This window comes from Oncorhynchus masou, chromosome 27 (assembly GCF_036934945.1).
Source record: "Oncorhynchus masou masou isolate Uvic2021 chromosome 27, UVic_Omas_1.1, whole genome shotgun sequence".
Classification (NCBI taxonomy): domain Eukaryota; kingdom Metazoa; phylum Chordata; class Actinopteri; order Salmoniformes; family Salmonidae; genus Oncorhynchus; species Oncorhynchus masou.
Window position 1 is genome coordinate 37,663,215 of NC_088238.1, and position 24,347 is coordinate 37,687,561.

Genomic DNA, 24,347 nt, shown 5'->3' on the forward strand with positions numbered 1-24,347 from the left:
CCAACAATGCAGTTAAGAAAATGTGTACTAAAGTAACACAAGATAATTACATAACAATGACGAGACTATACAGGGGTACCGGTACTGAGTCAATGTGCGGGGGTACAGGTTAGCCAAGGCAATTTGTAAAGTGACAATGCATAGATAATAAACAGAGAGTAGCAGTAGTCCGGGTGGCCATTTGGGGGCTCAATGTAAGTAGTCCGGGTGGCCATTTGATTAATTGTTCAGCAGTCTTATGGCTTGGTGGTAAAAGCTATTAAGGAGCCTTTTGATCCTAGACTTGGCGCGCCGGTACTGCTTGCCATGCAGTCTATGACTTGGGTGACTGGAGTCCTTGACACTTTTTTGGGCCTTGCTCTGACAACGCCTGTTATATAGATCCTGGATGTCAGGAAGCTTGGCCCAAGTGATGTACTGGGCCGTGCGCATTACCCTCTATAGTGCCTTACGGTCAGATGCCGAGCAATTGCCATACCAGGCGGTGATGCAACTGGTCAGGATGCTCTCTACGGTGCAGCTGTATAATTTTTTGAGAACCTGGGGACCCGTACCAAATCTTATCTATTTTATGTTTTATGTATTGCTGTTTTATAGCCCTGGTTAACTGCATTGCCTGTAGCGCTCTCTTGGTCTGGGATGTATCATCTGAACCGTGTTATATAAACAAACTGTATCCCATTAATGTAGCCATTTCATTATTCTAAGCCTCACAAACTGCATTAGTTTTATATGTGGGATTACAGTGTTTGAGGCTGTAGGCTGTTTATCTTTTAAAAAATCAAATCAAATCAAAGTTTATTTGTACACAGATTAGTAGATGTTAAAGCAGGTGCAGTGAATTGCTTTTGTTTCTAGCTCCAGCAGTTCAGTAAATGTCTAACAGTACAATGATAATACACAAATCATCCCACAAGAAAAAAAAGTAAAAAAGAAGAAACTAGAGATTACTACAATATCACAACATGCAATATCAGAAAGAGTAATGTCGGAATATAAATATGTGGTGTATATAGACAGTATGGACAATATACAAGTAGATACACACACACACACATAGATACACAAACAAACATACACACACATACACTCAAATACACATGCACACACTCATGTACACACAATGAGAGATTGAAAGAGAGAGAGTAAAACTCAATGTTTTTGTATTCCCTTTCCCTAGAGCTTTCTAAACATAGAAACATTGGGTCTTCTACTCTAAAGTTACCAACAACATGAAACAATGGGCAACACTGACCAGCTCAGCTTGTCCTTCACATGGGACTTCTGAAGAAGAGCTTATCCTGGGACGTTCTCCTGTTCCACTGTATAAGAGGAAACATAACCACCAATCAACTCTTCCTTTACTTTCAAGTGGACCTAAACCTGGAGTCTTAACTATCCATTTTGTGAACTTAACTAAACTGTAACTAGATCCCACTCGAACACTATTTTCACCCAGAACCCAGACTAAATCAATTCCAAGTCTCTAGACTTTCTAAGTGGACCTAGACTACCCATTACAAGACAACACGTTTTTATCCCGAACCAAACCAATCCCAAGTCTGTTGATGTCGCATTGTCCTCTGGGTTGGTCCCTCTAGTGGTGACAGGGGAGTAGTGCAGGTCCAGCCAGGACCTTCAGGCCTCAGGAGACCCTCCCAGGATGGGAAGTCCAGGAGGGGTAGCCCTACTGAGCGGGTTCGGATCCTCCGCCAGGGACTCTCTGGAGGTAGGGGGCTGGATGGTCTTTCCAGGGGGGAACAACTCCACCTACCTTGGACTCAACCAGAGTCTACCCTGGGGGGTTGGTGCTGGAGGAGTAGACGGTAACCTGTCATTGGGGTCGTCGCAGGCAGAGGCGGTGGTTCGAGCACCGACCATGAAGGTTAGTGTGTTTTATTTCTCTATTATTATTTATTTTTATGGATTTTATTGATGTTGCTACCAAATGTGCTATATACAGTGCCTTGCGAAAGTATTCGGCACCCCTGAAATATGCGACCTTTTGCCGCATTTCAGGCTTCAAACATAAAGATATAAAACTGTATTTTTTGTGAAGAATCAACAACAAGTGGGACACAATCATGAAGTGGAACAACATTTATTGGATATTTCAAACTTTTTTAACAAATCAAGAACTGAAAAATTGGATTCAGGTCTGGACTTTGACTTGGCCATTCTAACACCTGAATATGTTTATTTTTGAACCATTCCATTGTAGATTTTGCTTTATGTTTTGGATCATTGTCTTGTTGGAAGACAAATCTCCGTCCCAGTCTCAGGTCTTTTGCAGACTCCATCAGGTTTTCTTCCAGAATGGTCCTGTATTTGGCTCCATCCATCTTCCCACATATTTTAAAAATCTTCCCTGTCCCTGCTGAAGAAAAGCAGGCCCAAACCATGATGCTGCCACCACCATGTTTGACAGTGGGTATGGTGTGTTCAGGGTGATGAGCTGTGTTGCTTTTACGCCAAACATAACGTTTTGCATTGTTGCCAAAAAGTTCAATTTTGGTTTCATCTGACCAGAGCACCTTCTTCCACATGTTTGGTGTGTCTCCCAGGTGGCTTGTGGCAAACTTTAAACGACACTTTTTATGGATATCTTTAAGAAATGGCTTTCTTCTTGCCACTCTTCCATAAAGGCCAGATTTGTGCAATATACGACTGATTGTTGTCCTATGGACAGAGTCTCCCACCTCAGCTGTAGATCTCTGCAGTTCATCCAGAGTGATCATGGGCCTCTTGGCTGCATCTCTGATCAGTCTGAGCTATGAGCTGAAAGTTTAGGGGGACGGCCAGGTCTTGGTAGATTTGCAGTGGTCTGATACTCCTTCCATTTCAATATTATTGCTTGCACAGTGCTCCTTGGGATGTTTAAAGCTTGGGAAATCTTTTTGTATCCAAATCCGGCTTTAAACTTCTTCACAACATTATCTCGGACATGACTGGTGTGTTCCTTGTTCTTCATGATGCTCTCTGCACTCTTAACGGACCTCTGAGACTATCACAGTGCAGGTGCATTTATACGGAGACTTGATTACACACAGGTGGATTGTATTTATCATCATTAGTCATTTAGGTCAACATTGGATCATTCAGAGATCCTCACTGAACTTCTGGAGAGAGTTTGCTGCACTAAAAGTAAAGGGGCTGAATAATTTTGCACGCCCAATTGTTCAGTTTTTATTTGTTAAAAAAGTTTGAAATATCCAATAAATGTTGTTCCACTTCATGATTGTGTCCCACTTGTTGTTGATTCTTCACAAAAAAATACAGTTTTATATCTTTATGTTTGAAGCCTGAAATGTGGCAAAAGGTCGCAAAAGGTCGCAAAGTTCAAGGGGGCCGAATACTTTTGCAAGGCACTGTATAGAGCAACAATCACTACAGTACCAGGTTAGCCATTTTGAGTGTACCCATGAGTTATATTCTATGGCTGTTCTAGTCATTCTCTATCTATGGTGCTACACAAATAAAGTTTGGTTGTATTTGAAGGAGAAGAACTGGCCGGCACTCCTCATTCTGGTCATCATCGTGCTGACGGTATGTGGAAACATCCTGGTCATCCTAGCTGTCTCATTGGAGAAAAAGCTTCAGAATGCCACCAACTTCTTCCTGAGGTCTCTGGCCGTGGCCGACATTCTGGTGGGGATACTAGTGATGCCTGTATCCCTCATCAACATACTCTATGGTGAGTAGAACTACACTGTGCATAATTCCCCCTGGCCGTGGCTGGTGGGGATACTGGCCATACCATGTGGTATGTGTAAACAGTCTTGAGGTTGGCTCTGTGGTCTGTTTCTTAGACAGGGAGTATATTTTTTGTGGTTAGTGCTCTGTGTGGTCTGTTTAAACTTTCTCTGTGTATCTAAGATTGTTGGTGTTATGTGGTCTGTGTAAACGCTCTCTGCATCTCTCTCTCTCTCTCTCTCTGTTTCTCTAGCTCTGTCTCTTTCCTTGTGAGACTATGAGTGCATTGAGAACCGTTAGTGGGCTGTGTTAGTGGTCTGTGTAAACTGAATCTCTGTCTTAAGAGTACAATAGTGTATCTTTGTTAGGAGTGGAGGCTGGTGACTTGAACATTTTAGGAGGATTAGAGACCCACAATATAGGCGTGGAACACACGGAGATGACAAAGCGTGTTTCAAAAAGACTATTTTAACCTAAAGCATTTAATGAAGACATTTATATTACAATGTTATAGGGAATGGGAATGAAAGGGCTACTTACACAGTGTTGGGAATGGATCACAACAGTGATTGAATGGGGATATGAGGCATGATTTGAGGTGTTCAGAGGCTTGACTTCAGTGCAGTACAGGTTCATCATGGATGGATGGTGTTGGGGAAGAGCTAAACTCTTCCACTGAAGGAAAGACAGGATTTGACTGGGAAGACAAAAAATAACAACACAATACACAATATAGCTAGATAAAAGAGCTAGGAATGAGTTAGTCCACGCAAGAAGTAAAATAATGTGTGTGCAATAATGTGGTTGTGTTTGTGTGTGTGTGATTGGCTCTACATACAGTAATGAGAGAAAATTAATACGGCTTGGAGAGGAAACAGTGGATGAGTGGGCACATGAGATGTGGCTTCAGTGGAGTGGTTATCACCTCTAAATCAGGGAATAGGAAGGGACTTACAGTAGCTGTAAATACATATAGAAGATGCATTCCTTAACAGCTGCGCTATCGTAGGTTAAACTCAGACATCTCAGAATCCACAAAGTCAAACAGTCTGAGCATCTCTCCCATTTGACACATCAAAGTAGCCAAAGAAACGTTCCTAAATAAAGCCCTGATCATCCACATACCTGACAATAACTGACAACTGCAAGGAGACTGGTGGCACCATAGGTCCCAGAGTGGTGGGCCAAGTTTTTCCTTATCTGTTAACCTGACCAGGAAAACTCTGGACCATATAAGGTATGACAGTGATTAATCCGTTGTAAAAAGATTTTACATGGGCTATGACTGGACCAGTTTTTCCTAATCAGGTTACATGGTTTTAAAAAGAAAACCCAACCGTACACTTGTTCATATGAATTATATTTAGACAAGATTAAGAGTGGGATTTCCTCTACCCAGACCCAGAGACAACAACTAATAGACAACAGAACTCACAGGGCTGAGCTTGCTTTATGCATATTTGGGTCATGCAGGCCAATGCAACTGTAGGCCCAATAAAACATTAACTCACATCTATCATCACTATTATGTTGATTGATTAAATCCAGTTAAAGGTATAGGCAGCTTAGTCAGCCCAAGTTTGAATATAAACACCATTTGATCACATTCACATTTTCTCCTGACACAAAAATGTACTATAAATACATAACTTTACCAATTTGTTTACCCTGACCAGATGGACAGGGCTTATAGGCTGTATGCAACTGCTATTATTGGTAGCCTACAGTTCAGACTGAAAAATCGTCTCATTTTCATTCCATACAGCATGTCCGATCTCTAATGTTTAGGTGTAGGCTAGGGCGCTGCGACATTCATGTAATCAGTTTTTGCTTGTGTCTGTCCGAAGTGATTATGTGTTATCTCCTTTGTTAAATTAATACAGACGGAAAGTGGAAAGCATACTTGAGCACGCTTGGAAAAATGTAGGTGCGTCAACCTCTCTCTTTAATCAAACTTTTAATGTATGATGCGATGGAAGCTATAAAACATTCAGAATTAATTTCTACATTCCAGAAAAGCCAGTCGAAAGTTCCATGTGTTCATCAAGTAAAGCACCGTAAAGTGCAATTACCTCTGCAAGCTCTTTATAGTTGCCCTTGTTAGCGTAACTTTCCTTCTCATCGTGTCCTCTAAAAGCCAAGTCTTGCACACAAAAAAATGCAGTGATGTCGATAAGCTCTTTGAGAACATCCCTGTTTCTTACTTTCTCTTTGTGTTGCGCGGTTTGAATACGCAGACATTCGGCCATTACATGATCGATGCGGCTTTTCCCAAGAAGCTTGAATCTGATGTGGACATTTAAACAACAACAAAAAAATGTCCCTTTTCAGGACCCTGTCTTTCAAAGATAATTCGTGAAAATCCAAATAACTTCACAGATCTTCATTGTTAAGGGTTTAACCTATCTGGGATAGGGAGACGCAAATGGCCCACTTGGTCAATTGCCAGATTCAAATAAAATACTATTAAATTCAAACTTTCATTAAATCACACATGCAAGATAGCAAATTAAAGCTACACTCGTTGTGAATCCAGCCAACATGTCAGATTTTAAAAAGGCTTTTCGGTGAAAGCATAAGAAGCTATTATCTGATGATAGCACAGCAGTAAACAAAGAGAGTAGCATATTTCAACCCTGCAGGTGGTACACAAAACAAAGAAATAAAATATAAAACATGCCTTACCTTTGATGAGCTTCTTTTGTTGGCACTCCAATATGTCCCATAAACATCACAAATGGTCATTTTGTTCGATTAATTCCGTCCATATATATCCAAAATGTCCATTTATTTGGCACGTTTAATCCAGAAAAAAAACAGCTTCCAATTTGCGCAAAGTTAGAATAAAATATTTCAAAAGTTGCCTGTAAACTTTGCCAAAACATTTCAAAATACTGTTGTAATACAACTTTAGGTATTTTTAAATGTTAATAATCGATCAAATTGTCTATCTGTTTTCAATAGAGGACGAGAGGAAACTAACGCTACTTTTCAAGTCTTGGCCAACTCTCAACAGCGTTACCCTTTTCCAGGATGGCCTTACTTCTTCATTGCACAAAGGAATAACCTCAACCAAATTCCAAAGACTGGTGACATCCAGTGGAAGCGGTAGGAACTGCAAACAAGTGCCTGGGAAATATTGTTTCCCCATGAGAACCCATTGAACAGACAGCGACCTCAAAAATAAATGATTCTGAATGGTTAGTCCTCTGGGTTTTGCCTGCTGCATAAGTTCTGTTATACTCACAGACATGATTCAAACAGTTTTAGAAACTTCAGAGTGTTGTCTATCCAAATCTAATCATATGCATATCTTATATTCCTGTCATGAGTAGCAGGAAGTTGAAATTGGGCACGCTATTTATCCAAAAGTTAAAATGCTGCCCCCTATCCCAAAGAGTTTTTAAACACTGTTTCCCATGCTTGTTCAATGAACCATAAACAATTAATGAACATGCACCTGTGGAACGCTCGTTAAGACCTTAACAGCTTACAGACGGTAGGCAATTAAGGTCACAGTTATAAAAACGTAGGACACTAAAGAGGCCTTTCTACTGACTCTGAAAACCCCCAAAAGAAAGATGCCCAGGGTCCCTGCTCATCTGCATGAACATGACTTAGGCATGCTGCAACGAGGCATGAGGACTGCAGATGTGGCCAGGGCAATAAATTGCAATGTCCGTACTGTGATACGCCTAAGACAGTGCTGCAGGGTGGACAGCTGATCATCCTCGCAGTGGCAGACCACGTGCAAACACCTGCACAGGATCGGTACATCCGAACATCACACCTGCGGGACAGGTACAGGATGGCAACAACAACTGCCTGAGTTACACCAGGAATGCACAATCCCTCGATCAGTGCTCAGACTGTCCGCAATAGGCTGAGAGAGGCTGGACTGAGGGCTTGTAGGTCTGTTGTAAGACAGCTCCACACAAGACACCACCGTCAACAACGTTGCCTATGGGCACAAACCTACCGTTGCTGGACCAGACAGGACTGGCAAAAAGTGCTTTTAACTGACAAGATATGGTTTTGTTTCACCAGGGGTGATGGTCAGATTCGAGTTTATTGTCGAAGGAATAAGCGTTACACCGAGGCCTGTACTCTGGAGCGGGTTCGATTCGGAGGTGGAGGGTCCATCATGGCCTGGGGCAGAGTGTCACAGCATCATTGGACTGAGCTTGTTATCATTGCAGGCAATCTCAATGCTGTGCGTTACAGGGAAGTCATCCTCTTCCCTCATGTGGTACCCTTCCTGCAGGGTCATCCTGACATGACACTCCAGTATGACAATGCCACCAGCCATACTGCTCATTCTGTGCGTGATTTCCTGCAAGACAGGAATGTCAGTGTTCTGCCATGGCCAGCAAAGAACCTGGATCTCAATCCCATTGAGGACGTCTGGGACCTGATGGATCGGAGGGTGAGGGCTAGGGCCATTCCCCCCAGAAATGTCCGGGAACTTGCAGGTGCCTTGGTGGAAGAGTGGGGTAACATCTCACATCAAGAACTGGCAAATCTGGTACAGTCCATGAGGAGGAGATGCACTGCAGTACTTAATGCAACTGGTGGCCACACCAGATACTGACTGTTTTATTTTGACCCCCCACCTTTGTTCAGGGACACATTATTCAATTTCTGTTAGTCACATGTCTGTTGAACTTGTTCAGTTTATGTCTCATTTGTTGAATCTTACCCAGGTTAAGTTTGCTGAAAATTAACGCAGTTGACATTGAGAGGACGTTTCTTTTTTTGCAACGGTTATATCCTCCAGGGGCGGCCGGTGCCATTTAATATGAGGGAGGATGATCTTTTTTTATTGTTAACATGGGCTTATTTCTATTACTGGATATTTTATAGCTGTCATTCATATTCCATTCACCCAGCTCAATGTAACATCGATAGGTTTAGGCTACTACGTGATACTCAAATTTTCCCTGTACCCACCATGAGATTGATTCAACCTAGCCTGTGAATGAAAGTTTCGAACGTAGGTGCACAGGTCGAGAGAATTTTTAGTAATAGTGACACATAGTGACAGATAGTGACACATAGTGACAGATAGTGACACAATCAATACCGCTTTGCACACTCTTGCCTACATCTAAATGATCTAGGGTGTAATCATTAGTCCAACAGTTGCAAACAAGAGTTTCTATTGGACCTATTCCAGCTATTTTTATTCCCGTTTCATACTGTTTGCTTTAGTTCAAGTTTTTCAACAGAATCGGTGCAATGAATACACCCCTGATCACAAGCAAGCACAGTTTTCTTTCACAGCAGCCACATACAAACAGCTCGTTGTATACTGTGTATAATTCCTTCTCGCATCTATCTATGTGCTCTCCTCCTCTCACCTTTTCCCTTTGCTTGTGGATTTCAGTTCACAACAAATCAGATGTCTGTCACCAGGCGAAAACCCCCCGCTTACACACAGCCTACATCCATTCTTGTCACGTCATAGTCAACATAGCTACTAGAACTAACGTGTGTTTGAGTAGGCTAAACTAGCTAGCTACATTTGAAGCTAGCTAAGTAAATGAAAGTGAAGAAAGAAAGAAAATACTACGAAATATAGCTACAGTAGCTCTCTCTGTTGCTTCTCCTTAATTTTGTAAGAACTTATTTGTTCATAACTGTTCAACTATTGCCTTTAACTACTTAGAACATTTCATGCACTGCATTGCTAGCTAGCTGTAGCTTATGCTTTCAGTACTAGCTCTGATAGGTTGAAAGACATCCTTTGGAAGTTGTCATAATTACTGTGTAACTCTATGGAAGTGGGTGAGAACCATTAACCTCCTAGGTTTTATATTGACATCAATGTACCCAGAGGAGCATGGAAGCTAGCTGTCCTCCTAGTACACCAAGGTGCTACCCTACAAAGTGCCACTGAGGCCAGTGTATTCCTTTATTGCAAAAGAGTGTGTCTTGATCAATTATTTGGTTACATGTGAATCTCTGTAGTATAGTTTTATCTAAAAATAACTTTCATGTTTCACTACAAAAAATGATGTTCTGAAAATCACTGAGGAGGATGGTCCTCCCCTTCCTCCCCTGAGGAGCCTCCAATGATATGCTCCCTGCTTTTTTATGCCGTTTAGCAGAACGATTGATGTTCTTCAGGTCACTTGTACCTACCTTCCTTTCGCCCAAGGCTCAGACTTTCCAAAAAGCAGGCGAGGCCAGCAATACAGGTGGCTTGATGAATGGCTCCCTTATAAACCAACTATACTTTTTTATACCAATTGGTATTGAATGCCATCAATTTTTCATCCTTTATCATGAAACTGATTTCAGGCAGAAGTCGACCCTCGGCTTAAATTCACGTCTTTTCCATGTACCCCAGAGAAAGGTGTTCTTCAACAAAAGGTCCACAAAATTTTTGGTAGCGTTGGCCATTCTGCACTTCTGGTGCTGAAAACTGCATGCTCGCACTGGAAGCTAGTTAGCTACTACTACTTGCTACTGAAGATAGCAAGGAAAATTGAAATAAATTGCACTTAACTGGACACAAAAATAAAGTTCTAAAACCAAGAAAACAAATTTTAATCTACCTCCTCCGTCTCCTGTAATTTGAGGAAACATTTATGTTCAAATAGCTTCTTTTGTTAGCGGGTTTGGTAAACAAATCCAAACGCGTGTTCAAGTCCAGCCGAACGTCGGACAAAAAGTTATATTACAGCTGTAAAAACTTGTCAAACTAAGTATAGAATCCATCTTTAGGATGTTTTTATCATAAATATTCAATAATGTTCCAACCGGAGAATTCCTATGTCTGTAGAAAAGCAATGGAACGAGATCTAACTCTCTCGTGACCACGCCTCAGAGCCTGTGGCACTCTGCCAGACACCTGGCTCAATCAGCTCTCATTCACCCGCACTTCACAGTAGAAGCCTCAAACAAAGTTCTAAAGACAGTTGACATCTAGTGGAAGCCTTAGGAAGTGCAATATGACCCCATTACACTGTACACTGAATGGCAAAGAGTTGAAAATCTACAAACCTCAGATTTCCCACTTCCTGGTTGGATTTGTCTCAGGTTTTCGCCTGCCATATGAGTTCGGTTATACTCACAGACATCATTCAAAAAGTTTTAGAAACTTCGGAGTGTTTTCTATCCAATACTAATAATTATATGCATATATTAGCATCTGGGACAGAGTAGCAGGCAGTTTACCCCCTGTCACCAAGAAGTTAATGGCAACAATGGTAAAATACTATTAAATTACAAGAAGGGCTATGTCATGAACCCTCAAAGTTCCAGAATGGTCTGAAAATGCCAGTCATTGTGTTCAGGGAGAAATCCAAACCATTCTACTCAACCTGGTCTCAGGGCAATTTGTATTATTCTGTACGTTAGCTGAGTCACCTCATTTCGTATGGTATGTATTAATTTGTGGATGTGGTACTGGCAGTGAAACTTATTGCCATTTAGGAGCTCTCAATAGACCAGCTAAGGTCATTTTACCATTAAATTATTGTCTGCTCGGCCTATGTGGGAATACTAATTATGTGTAGCATGATCTAATGTAGCACTATGTCTATTTCTCATATGCTGCACCGCTAAGTACATTCGATGAGGCAAAATGAGCTGTCATCTTGGTACATGGGAAATATGAAACCTATCTAATTAGCACAGCCAGGTGGCCTTGCTGACGCAGGAAGAGCTGTCATCTTGGAAAATGAGGATATTCCACCTATGCAACATAACTACAGGGCCACAGGGCTGACACAGACATGAAAAAAAATTGCATTTTATTTGTCACATGCGCCAAATACAACAGGTGTAGATCTTGCAGTCAAATGCTTACTTACTAAAAATGCAGTTTTAAAAAAATACATAAAATGTAACATACTTTAAAAAAAAAAGAAAAATAAATAAAAGTAACAAATAAATAAGCAGCAGCAGTAAAATCACAGTAGCGAGGATATATACAGGGGGTACCGGTACAGAGTCAATTTACGGGGACACTGGTTAGTCGAGGTAATTGAGGTAATAGTATGTACATGTAGGTATAGTTATTAAAGTGACTATGCATTGATAATAACAGAGAGTAGCAACAGTGTAAAATATGGGGGGAGGGGGGCCAATGTGAATAGTCTGGGTAGCCATTTGATAAGATGTTCAGGAAGATTATAGTTTGGGGTTAAAAGCTGTTTAGAAACCTCTTGGACCTAGACTTGGCAGTCTTGTACAGCTTGCTGAACAGTCTATGACTAGGTTGGCTGGAGTCTTTGACAATTTTTAGCGCCATCCTCTGACACCTCCTGGTATAGAGGTCCTGGATGGCAGGAAGCTTGGTCCCGGTGATGTAATGAGCCGTACTCACTACCCTCTGTAGTGCCTTGCGGTCGGAGGCCGAGCATTTACCATACCAGGCAGTGATAAAACCAGTAAGGATGCTCTCAATGGTGCAGTTGTAGAACCTTTTCAGGATCTGAGGACCCATGCCAAATCTTTTCAGTCTCCTGAGGGGGAATAGGTTTTGTCGTGCCCTCTTCACAACTGTCTTGGTGTGCTTGGACCATGAAAGTTTGTTGGTGATGTGAACACCAAGGAACCTGAAGCTCTCAACCTGCTCCACTACAGCCCCGTCGATGAGAATGGGGGCGTCCTTCTTGTCCTGTAGTCCACAATAATCTCCTTTGTCTTGATGAAATTGAGGGAGAGGTTGTTGTCCTGGCATCACACGTTCAGGTCTCTGACCCCCTCCCTATAGGCAGCCTCATCATTGTCGGTGATCAGGTCTACCACTGTTGTGTCATCGGCAAACTGAATGATGGTGTTGGGGCCCCTTTGTTGAGGATCAGTGTGGCGGAAGTGTTGTTACCTACGCTTACCACTATGGTGTTGAACAATGAGCTGTAGTCAATGAATAGCATTCTCACATAGGTGTTCCTTTTGTCCAGGTGGGAAAAGGCATTGTGGAGTGCAATAGAGATTGCATCATCTGTGGATCTGTTGGGGTGGTATGCAAATTGGAGTGGGTCTAGAGTTTCTGGGATAATGGTGTTGATGTGAGCCATGACCAGCCTTTCGAAGCACTTCATGGCTACAGACATGAGTGCTATAGGTCGGACATCATTTAGGCAGGTTACTTTAGTGTTCTTGGGCACATTGACTATGGTGGTCGGCTTGAAACATGTTGTTATTACAGACTCAGACAGGGAGTGGTTAAAAATGTCAGTGAAGACACTTTCCAGTTGGTCAGCTCTGATTCGGAGTACACGTCATGCTAATCCGTCTGGCCCTGCGGCCTTGTGAATGTTGACCTGTTTAAAACTCTGCGGAGGACATGATAACACAGTCTTGCAGAACAGCTAATTCTCTCATGCATGTTTCAGTGTTACTTGCCTTGAATCAAGCACCTGTCCACAACCTCAAACAGTCACACTCCAAACTCCACGATGGCCAAGACCAAAGAGCTGTCAAAGGACAACAGCATCACAATTGTAGACCTGCACCAGGCTGGGAAGACTGAATCTGCAATAGGTAAGCAGCTTCGTTTGAAAAAATCAACTGTGGGAGCAATTATTAGGAAATGGAAGACATACAAGACCACTGATAATCTCCCTCAATCTGGGGCTCCACGCGAGATCTCACCCCGTGGGGTTAAAATGATCACAAGAACGGTGAGCAAAAATCCCAGAACCACACGGGGGGACCTAGTGAATGACCTGCAGAGAGCTGGGACCAAAGTAACAAAGCCTACCATCAGTAACACACTACGCCGCCAGGGACTCAAATCCTGCAGTGCCAGACGTGTCCCCCTGCTTAAGACAGTACATGTCCAGGCCCGTCTGAAGTTTGCTAGAGAGCATTTGGATGATCCAGAAGAAGATTGGGAGAATGTCATATGGTCAGATGAAACCAAAATATAACTTTTTGGTAAAAACTCAACTCGTCGTGTTTGGAGGACAAAGAATGCTGAGTTGCATCCAAAGAACACCATACCTACTGTGAAGCATGGGGGTGGAAACATCATGCTTTGGGGCTGTTTTTCTGCAAAGGGACCAGGACGACTGATCCTTAAAGAAAATAATGAATGGGGCCATGTATCGTGAGATTTTGAGTGAAAACCTCCTTCCATCAGCAAGGGCATTTTTTATTTTATTTATTTATTTCACCTTTATTTAACCAGGTAGGCAAGTTGAGAACAAGTTCTCATTTACAATTGCGACCTGGCCAGGATAAAGCAAAGCAGTTCGACACATACAACGACACAGAGTTACACATGGAGTAAAACAAACATACAGTCAATAATACAGTATAAACAAGTCTATATACGATGTGAGCAAATGAGGTGAGATAAGGGAGGTAAAGGCAAAAAAAGACCATGGTGGCAAAGTAAATACAATATAGCAAGTAAAACACTGGAATAGTAGATTTGCAATGGAAGAATGTGCAAAGTAGAAATAAAAATAATGGGGTACAAAGGAGCAAATTAATTAATTAATTAAATACAGTAGGGAAAGAGGTAGTTGTTTGGGCTAAAATATAGGTGGGCTATGTACAAGTGCAGTAATCTGTGAGCTGCTCTGACAGTTGGTGCTTAAAGCTAGTGAGGGATATAAGTGTTTCCAGTTTCAGTGCTTTTTGTAGTTCGTTCCAATCATTGGCAGCAGAGATCTGGAAGGAGAGGCGGCCAAAGAAAGAATTGGTTTTGGGGGTGACTAGAGAGATATACCTGCTGGAGCGTGTGCTACAGGTGGGAGATGCTATGGTGACCAGCGAGCTGAGATAAGGGGGGACTTTACCTAGCAGGGTCTTGTAGATGACATGGAGCCAGTGGGTTTGGCGACGAGTATGAAGCGAGGACCAGCCAACGAGAGCACACAGTGTCCAAAGAAGGGCCAGAAGTATACAGAATGGTGTCGTCTGTGTAGAGGTGGATCAGAGACTCACCAGCAGCAAGAGCAACCTCATTGATGTATACAGAGAAGAGAGTCGGTCCAAGAATTGAACCCTGTGGCACCCACATAGAGACTGCCAGAGGTCAGGACAGCAGACCCTCCGATTTGACACACTGAACTCAATCAGAGAAGTAGTTGGTGAACCAGGCGAGGCAATCATTTGAGAAACCAAGGATGTCGAGTCTGCCGATGAGGATGTGGTGATTGACAGAGTCGAAAGCCTTGGCCAGATCAATGAACACGGTTGCACAGTAATGTTGAAGATGAAACGTGGCTGGGTCTTTCAGCATGACAATGATCCCAAACACACCACCCGGGCAACGAAGGAGTGGCTTCGTAAGAAGCATTTCAAGGTCCTGGAGTGGCCTAGCCAGTCTCCAGATCTCAACCCCGTAGAAAATCTTTGGAGGGAGTTGAAAGTCCGTGTTGCCCAGCAACAGCCCCAAAACATCACTGCTCTAGAGGAGATCTGCATGGAGGAATGGGCCAAAATATCAGCAACAGTGTGTGAAAACCTTGTGAAGACTTACAGAAAACGTTTGACCTCTGTCATTGCCAACAAAGGGTATATAACAAAGTATTGAGATAAACCTGTGTTATTGACCAAATACTTATTTTCCACCATAATTTGAAAAATAAATTCCTTAAAAATCCTACAATGTGATTTTCTGGATTTTTCTTCTTCTCATTTTGTCTGTCATAGTTGAAGTGTACCTATGATGAAAATTACAGGCTTCTCTCATCTTTGTAAGTGGGAGAACTTGCACAATTGGTGGCTGACAATTTTTTTTTTGCCCCACTGTATATATATAAATATTATTTTTTTCTCCCCAATTTTATGGTATCCAACTAGTAATTACAGTCTTGTCTCATCGCTGCAACTCCCGTACTGACTCGGGAGAGGTGAAGATTGAGAGGACGCCGTGCGTCCTCAGAAACACAACCCAGCCCAGCTGCACTGCTTCTTGACACAATGCCCACTTAACCTGGAAGCCAGCCACACCAATGTGTCAGAGGAAATGCCGTGCACCTGGCAACTGTGTCAGCGTGCACTGCGCCCGGCCCAGCACAGGAGTCGCTAGAGCGCTATGGGACAAGAACATTCCCAGTGCCTCAGACCACTGCGCCACTCAGGAGGCCCACTTCTGACCCAGTAATGTTTAGCCGACGACAAATGCCATCCGAGTAGAAAAAGTTATCGGGCTGCTCGACTGCTGGACAGCACATGAAGCGGCCAACAGAATTTGGGCCAAGCACGATGGTGTTCGATGAGTCACGCTCAGATGAAATGACTAGCAGAGATGCTTTGCAAACACACAATGTACAAGCATACATTGTAACGCACATTAACTTGATTACTACTATCCAAATGCATAGAATGCTCTTAAAATATTGCCTAACCTTAATTAACTTCTTATGGCTAATTCCACTAGCGGAACCCCTCGACAACATTCCACTGAAAAGGCAGCGAAATTTAAAAATATGTTTTAGAAATATGTAACTTTCATACATTCACATGTGCAATACACCAAATTAAAGCTTAACTTCTTGTTAATCGACCCATCGTGTCCAATTTCAAAAAGGCTTTACAGCGAAAGCACAACATGTGATTATGTTGGGTCAGAGCCTTTCCAGCCAAAGAGAGGAGTCACAAAAAGCAGAAATAGAGATAAAATTAATCACTAACCTTTTTCTAACCTTTGTTACACAATACATGTATGTTTTGTTCGACAAAGTTCATATTTATATCCAAAAATCTCAGTTTACATTGACGCGTTATTGTTCAGTAATGTTGTGCCTCAAAAACATCGAATTTGCAGAGAGCCACATCAATTTACAGAAATAGTCATCATACACTTTAATATAAGATACATGTGTTATGCACAGAATTAGAGATATACTTCTCCTTAATGCAACCTCTGTGTCAGATTTAAAAAAAACTTTACGGAAAAAGCAAACCATGCAATAATCTGAGTACAGTGCTCAGACAACAAAACAAGCCATACAGATTTCAGCCATGTTGTGTAGTCAACAGAAGTCAGAAATAGTGCTATAAATATTCACTAACCTTTGATGATCTTCATCAGAATGCACTCCCAGGAATCCCAGTTCCACAATAAATGTTTTGATTTGTTCGATAAAGTCCATAATTTATGTCCAAATACCTCTTTTTATTAGCGCGTTCAGTTCACAAATCCAAACTCACGACGCGCGGGCAAGTCCAGGTGATCGGTAAAAATTCATAAATTCATATTACAGTTCGTAGAAACATGTCAAACGAAGTATAGAATCAATCTTTAGGATGTTTTTGTCATTAATCTTCAATAATGTTCCAACCGGAGAATTCCTTTGTCTTTAGAAATGCAATGGAACGCAAGCTAACTCTTATGTGAGTGCGCGTGATCAGCTCATGCCTATTCTGGCAGACCTCTGACTCATTCAGCTCCCATTCCCCCCTCCTTCACAGTAGAAGCATCGAACAAGGTTCTAAAGACCGTTGACATCTAGTGTAACCCTTAGGAAGTGCAATATGAGCCCATAGACACTGTATATTGGATAGGCAGTGAGGTGAAAAACTACAAACCTCAGATTTCCACTTCCTGGTTGGATTTTTCTCAGGTTTTCGCCTGCCAGGTGAGTTCTATTATACTCATAGACATCATTCAAGCAGTTTTAGAATCTTCAGAGTGTTTGCTATCCAAATCTACTGATAATATGGTTAAATTAGCAACTGGGCCTGAGTAGCAGGCAGTTGACTCTGGGCACGCTTTTCATCCAAAAGTGAAAATGCTGCCCCCTATCCCAAAAAGATTTGAACTTATGTTACAGCGAGAATGAAAGATGACAGAACTCATTCATAGATAACTGTAAGAATGCATGTTTTATCATGTAACGGGCAATCTGGGATGACCCAAGAACAGTAATCCTACCACTATTAAACTACTAGCTGGGGAGAAACTGCAGAAAGTGACCACTTAATGTAAAAGATAGCTATGGGATGACAGTAAAACCTGATAACCCATTTAGTAGGCTAAGATAAGATAGTACTTAGTAACTCCCCAAAAGGAAAATGCACCAGCCAATACATACATCACAATAAATACACAATAAAACCACACAAGGACACACAGACACTAAAAGCAGCAGTCCTGTGAAATGCATTCGACACCTTGTAAAGTCCATGCCCTAACGAATTGATGCAAAAGAGGGGGGTGCAACTCAATATTAGGAGGGTGTTGCTAATGTTTGGTATACGCACTCTATGTGTCATGTGGTGTGTGTGTGTGTGTGTGTGTGTGTGTGTGTGTGTGTTGGTGGGGGTGCTATGGGTGTGTGTGTGTGTGTGTGTGTGTGTGTGTGTGTGTGTGTGTGTGTGTGTGTGTGTGTGTTGGTGGGGGTGCCATGGGAGTGTGTGCATGAATTTTGGGCTAATTAATATAAAGTATTCAGACCCTTTACTCAGTACTTTGTTGAAGCACATTTTGGCAGCGATTACAGCCTTGAGTCTTCTTGGGTATATAAGCTTGGCACACCTGTATTTGGGGAGTTTCTCTCATTCTTCTCTGCAGATCCTCTCAAGCTCGGTCAGGTTGGATTGGGAGTGTTGCTGCACAGCGATTTTCAGGTCTCTCCAGAGATGTTCGATCGGCTCTGGCTAGGCCACTCAAGGACATTTAGAGACTTGTCCAGAAGCCACTCCTGCATTGTCTTGGATGTGAGCTTAGGGTCATGGACCTGTTGGAAGGTGAACCTCTGTGCCAGTCTGAGGTCCTGAGCGCTCTGGAGCAGGTTTTTACCAAGGATCTCACTGTACTTTGCGCCGTTCATCTTTGCCTCGATCCTGACTAGTCTCCCAGTCCCTGCTGCTGAAAAACATCCCCACAGCATGATGCTGCCACCACCTTGCTTCACCGTGCCAGGTTTCCTCCAGACGTGATGCTTGGGATTCAGGCCAATGAGTTCAATCTTGGTTTCATCAGACGAAAGAATCTTGTTTCTCATGTTCTGAGAGTCTTTATGTGCCTTTTGGCAAACTCCAAGTGGGCTGTCATGTGCCTTTTACTGAGGAGTGCCTTCCATCTGGTCACTTTACCATAAAGGCCTGAATGGTGGTGCTACAGAGATGGTTGTCCTTCTCGAAGGTTCTCCCATCTCCACAGAGGAACTCTAGGTTATTGGGTTCCTCCCTGGGTCACCTCCCTGACCAAGGCTCTTTTCTCCGATTGCTAATTTTAGCTAGGCGGCCAGCTCTAGGAAGAGTCTTGTTGGTTCCAAACTTCTTCAATTTAAGAATGATGAAGTCCACTGTGTTTTGGTGACCTTCAATGCTGCAGAAATGTTTTTGTACCATTCCCCAGATCTGTGCCTCAAACCAATCCTGTCTCGGAGCTCCAAGGACAATTTCTTCGACCTCATGGCTTGGTTTTTGCTCTGACATGTACTGTCAACTGTTGGTCCTTATATAAACAGGTGTATTTATTTCCAAATCATGTCCAATCAATTGAATTTACCACAGGTGAACTCCAATCAAGTTGCAGAAATATCTCAAGTGTGATCAATGGAAACAGGATGCAACTGAGCTCAATTTCGAGTCTCATAGCAAAGTGTCTGAATACTTAAGTAAATAAGGTATTTCTGTTTTTTATTTTTAATAAATTTGCAAACATTTCTAAAACCTGTTTTCGCTTTGTCATTATTGGGTATTGTGTTTAGGTTGCTGAGAAATGTGTTTTTGTTTTAATCCATTTCGGAATAAGGCCGTAAAGTAAAAACAAATGTGGAAAAAGTCAAAGGGTCTGAATATTTTCTGAAGGCACTGTATCTAACCTGACTTTCCCCCTCTCCTCTTCCAGACTATGCGTGGCCCCTGCCCAGTGCATTGTGTCCTATCTGGATCTACCTGGATGTTCTCTTCTCTACAGCCAGTATAATGCACTTGTGTGCTATATCTCTGGATCGATACGTGGCCATAAGAAATCCTATAGAGCACAGCCGTTTCAACTCCAGAACTAAAGCTATGATGAAGATAGCAGCTGTATGGACTATATCTATAGGTAGGTGTGGGGATATATGGGTGCATGCGTCACACCCACACACACGCACAGAGTACTCATTTAGGAAATGTTGATGAATGAAGACAGAAGGAGACTTTGTTATTTCCTCTTTTTCTGCCTACTCATCTAGACCTCCTGGCTGTTTATCCCTCCATCTCTCTCTCGTTGTGAAGCATGGTGGTATACCAAAACTGTGTGAGACTGACACAGACATGATTCTCTCTCCATCTGTCTCTCTCTCTTTCGCTATTTAAGGATGGATAGATAAGTATCGTCAATGAGTCTGGTAGACAACCAGATGACAGGGTGAAAGGTCAGGTTGTGTGTGTGCCTCAGTATCTCTGTCTCTGTGTGTGCTTGCGTGTGTGCGTGCATGTGTGTTAAACAGATGACATGGTCCGAGGTAGTCCAATCACGAAATTCGAAGTATGATGTATGAACGTCTATTTTTTGATGCTATAATTCCACGTGGTAACAGGGTTGATTCCGCGTGGTTACAGGCTTAAAACAGAAACAACTCAAAGGTTAACAGTTCAGGCATTAATTCTGAGTGGTTAAGGTTAGAGCTATGGTTTGGGCAAGGCTTAAAACAGAATAAATAAAAACAACACGCTGCTTCCATCATCCATCAAGTATTCTCACGGCTTGCCAGGGAATTGTGAACTGTGGTTGGCAGCGGTTACTGCCTCGAGTCTTCTTGGATATGATGCTATAAGCTTGACACACCTGTATTTTCGGCAGTTTCTCCCATTCTTCTCTGCAGATCCTCTTAAGCTCTGTCAGGTTGGATGGGGAGCGTCGCTGCACAGCTATTTTCAGGTCTCTCCAGAGAAGTTCAATCAGGTTAAAGTCCGGGTTCTGGCTGGGTTACTCAAGGACTTTCAGAGACTTGTTCCGAAGCCACTCCTACGTTGTCTTGGCTGTGTGCTTAGGGTCATTGTCCTGTTGGAAGGTGACCCTTCGCGGCAGTCTGAGGTCCTGAGTGCACTGGAGCAGGTTTTCATCAAGGATCTCGTCTTACTTTGCTCTGTTCATATTTCCCTTGATCCTGACTAGTTTCCCAGACCCTGCTGATGAAAAACATCCCCACAGCATAATGCTGCCACCACCTTGCTTCTCCGTAGGGACGGTGCCAGGTTTCTTCCAGACGTGTTGCTTGGCATTCAGGCCAAAGAGTTCAATCTTGGTTTCATCAGACCTGAGAATCTTGTTTCTCATGGTCCGAGAGTCCTTTAGGTGCCTTTTGGCTAATTCCAAGCGGGCTGTCATGCGCCTGAGGAGTGGCTTCTGTCTGGCCACTCTACCATAATGGCCTGATTGCTGTAGTGCTGCAGAGATGGTTGTCCTTCTGGAAGGTTCTCCCATGGCCACTGAGGAACTCATGAGCTCTGTCAGAGTGACCATCAGGCTCTTGGTCACCTCCCTGACCAAGGCCCGATTTCTCAGTTTGGCAGGGCGGCCATCTCTAGGAAGAGTCTTGGCCGTTCCAGACTTATTCCATTGAAAAATGAGGTCATTGTGATCTTGGGGACCTTCAATGCTGCAGCACATTTTTGGTACACTTCCCCAGATCTGTGCCTCGACCCAATCCTGTCTCGGAGCTCTACAGACAATTCCTTCAACCTCATGGGTTGGTTTTTGTAACAGAACAAAATGCAGGAAAAGTCAAGGGGTCTGAGTACTTTCCAAATTCATTCAGTTTCTTGACTGTGTCAAAATCATTAATAATCACAGAAATGAAAGCTAAAATATACAATTGTTTGCACATATTGAGAGACCTCATTGAAGACTAAATACAGCCCCAAGGGGAAAAATAAGTTTGTCACCCCTGGATTAGAGAGATGCATGGAATTACTCTTTTATCTGTCTTTGTCTATCTGTTAGTCTGTCTCTCTCTTTCTTGCTCTCTCTTTACCTTTATGTCTCTCTCTCTCTCTATCCTTTTTCTATCTCTCTTTCTCTCACTTCTCTCTCAACCCTCTGTATTCTTCTTTCATCCTCCTCTCTACATTTCATTCAAGCTTATTATGTCTGCACAACAAAAACTGTCTCGATCCCTCTCCTCCGTCCCACTCCTCTCTTTATTTCCTTCTCTCATCCCTATTTTCTCTCTCTTTCTATTTTTTCATCCATACCTTTCCTAGTCATCGGCCTCCACAACAAGGACCATTTCTTCATGTCTCTCCTCGCCACATCCTTCTATTCATCTCTCGCCACATCCTTCTCTAAGGAGTGTCCATGCCTATAACAGTAATCAGCATCCACAACAAGGACAACATCTTCATCTGCCTCTCCTCTCCTTTTCTTTCTCTTATCCCTATCTTCTTTCTCTCCCTTCCCTCCTTCCCTACTTTCTCATCCCTCTCTTTCTTTCTCTCCCTATCCCCGTCATCAGCCGTTACAAGGACAATGTCTTTAACTGTCTCTCTCTAATCTCTCTCTTTTCTTCTCTAATCACTCTCTCTTTCTCTCTCTCCTTCTACTAGGAGTGTCAATGCCTATCCCGGTCATCGGTCTCCATAACAAGGACAAGGTGTTTGTTGACGGAAGCTGTGTCCTCAACGAGGAGCACTTCATGCTGATTGGCTCGTTCGTGGCCTTCTTCATCCCATTGGTCATCATGGTGGTGTCCTACTACCTAACCGTACAGGTCTGTCAGAGAATGTTTTAATTGGCGCTATGACGTTATGTCTTTTGATTGGCTAGCCATGTATTTTTCCCGCCTCTGATTGAATCTCATTGGTCTGTCAGAGAGGAAATATAACACAGGCCCAACTTTGTCGGCTACAAGCACTAAGATGAAGTTGGCATGTTTTGATTTGCTCCCTTTTTGATAGGAATGGAAATGTGTCTGGCTTAAAAGGCATGTGGCTCATACACATAGCAAACACAGACGTAAGACATAAGAACAGTAGGACAAAATTAGACCACTGTAATATCACAGTCTGTCTGTCTTTCTCCAGGTCCTCCAGCGCCAGGCAACCGTCTTCCTCTATGAGGGGAAGACTCTCTCCCATCAGCCACTACACCCGCCGCCCACACCCTCTTACCCCAGATCCCCGGCCCCAAACTTCCAAGTCCCATCCATAAACCTTGAGGCTCCTCCTCCTAGCAGACAAGGGAGTCTGAGCTGCCAGAAAGGAGCAGATCATGTCCGGCAGACCAGCCTCCTAAACACCTCCCCCTCAGAGGACATCAGCATAATTCCAAGTTCCGAGGTGGCATCCCAGCTGAGCTCGCCGGCGGGGCATGATCCACGGGACAGTATTGGGAGACGGGGGATGATGCAGGCCATCAAGAACGAGAGGCGAGCCTCCAAGGTGAGGACCAAATTTACACAACTATGATCTTCTTTTCTGTTCTCGTCTCCTTCGGTTCTCGTCTCTTCCATTTCATTATTTTCCATTCTGTTCTATTGCATTCCATAACCGTTTATACTCCACACTAATCTTGTTCTATGTTGTATATTCTACTCTGTTCTATGTTCTACGTTGTGAGGATTGTTCTCTAATCCAATCTGTTCTAATGTGTTCTATGTTCTCTGTCCTATTCCCTAGGTGCTAGGGATTGTGTTCTTCCTCTTCCTGATCATGTGGTGTCCTTTCTTCATCACCAATGTCACATACGTCCTCTGCCAGGGTTCATGCAATGAGCCGCTATTAGCCGAGCTCCTCAACGTCTTCGTATGGGTGGGATATATATCCTCCGGAGTTAACCCTTTAGTGTATACCTTGTTTAATAAGACATATAGAAGGGCGTTTTCCAGCTATATACGTTGTCAGTATAACACAGGGCCAAACGCCGGAGTTAGTAGTAAGTCGCTTGCAGTTACGATGATGCCGTGTCCGTCACATGCCATCGTGCCCATATTTGGACATAATGGTGGGAATGGGAAGATGGGAAGTGTGGACCGGAATAGTAACTGTCGGAATGGTGGTGGAGGGGACCGGGCAGATGGGAATGGGATGATCAGAGGGATGGAACCTGTCGACCCCACAGATGGCAGGATGGGGATGGAGATGGAATGTCCCGGGATAATGTCGGGATTAAAACCCGGAATGTCGGAGCTGAAGCTTTCCGTCGACAGCTTCTGCCATGCCCAGGTGGAGCGCACCAGCAGCGTCTGATTGGTTGATTAGTTAATTGAATTATGACAGCACCGCGTCTCATTGGGTGACGATGGATGGAGGGGGACGATACTGGGTTTGTCTTATAGAGAGATAGTGGACACATCCACAGAGCACAGGGCCAAGGAAGGACCATAGAGATTCTAGACAGCCCATCTCTTATCTGTAGAATGGGACGCCCTCAGTGACTCTGTCCATGTTAAAGGTGGCATAAGAGCCTTCTATCCAACTCTATGGGATGGACTCATCTTGACCTGGATGTAATAGAAAAGTACTGCTTCAATCTAGAAACCCACAGAAGAAGAAGCTGAACAAGTCTGAACAGAGAGAGACTCAAGACTTAAAATATACCCAAACTCAACTGTATTATGGATTTTAGTAACAGTTCAGCACCATGTTATAACTGGTTAGGACACTACATAAGAATATAACAGGTCTGAATTGAGCTCTGCAGGCATGTATAAAAAGGTCAATAATGGTTAATAGGTAGATCAGTAATGTTGAATGGAGAGAGGAATGTAACTGAACACAATATAGCCCCAGTGATAGTGTCA

The 24,347-nt window shown here is 43.0% G+C and overlaps 1 protein-coding gene across 1 annotated transcript; it reads left to right on the plus strand.

Moving 5' to 3' along the window:
- Positions 1-1,769: 1,769 nt before the first annotated feature.
- htr2cl1 (5-hydroxytryptamine (serotonin) receptor 2C, G protein-coupled-like 1) lies at positions 1,770-24,083 on the plus strand. Its single transcript, XM_064939018.1, has 5 exons — positions 1,770-1,885; positions 3,499-3,694; positions 22,153-22,316; positions 22,630-22,986; positions 23,224-24,083. The coding sequence occupies exons 1-5, from the start codon at positions 1,880-1,882 to the stop codon at positions 23,791-23,793; spliced, it is 1,293 nt and encodes a 430-aa protein (XP_064795090.1). The 5' UTR covers positions 1,770-1,879; the 3' UTR covers positions 23,794-24,083.
- The last annotated feature ends 264 nt before the right edge of the window (positions 24,084-24,347 follow it).

Coding starts and splice junctions, on each gene's coding strand:
- htr2cl1 (XM_064939018.1), top strand. Junction 22,317..22,629: donor CCTACTACCTAACCGTACAG/GTCTGTCAGAGA, acceptor GTCTTTCTCCAG/GTCCTCCAGCGCCAGGCAAC. Junction 22,987..23,223: donor ACGAGAGGCGAGCCTCCAAG/GTGAGGACCAAA, acceptor CCTATTCCCTAG/GTGCTAGGGATTGTGTTCTT.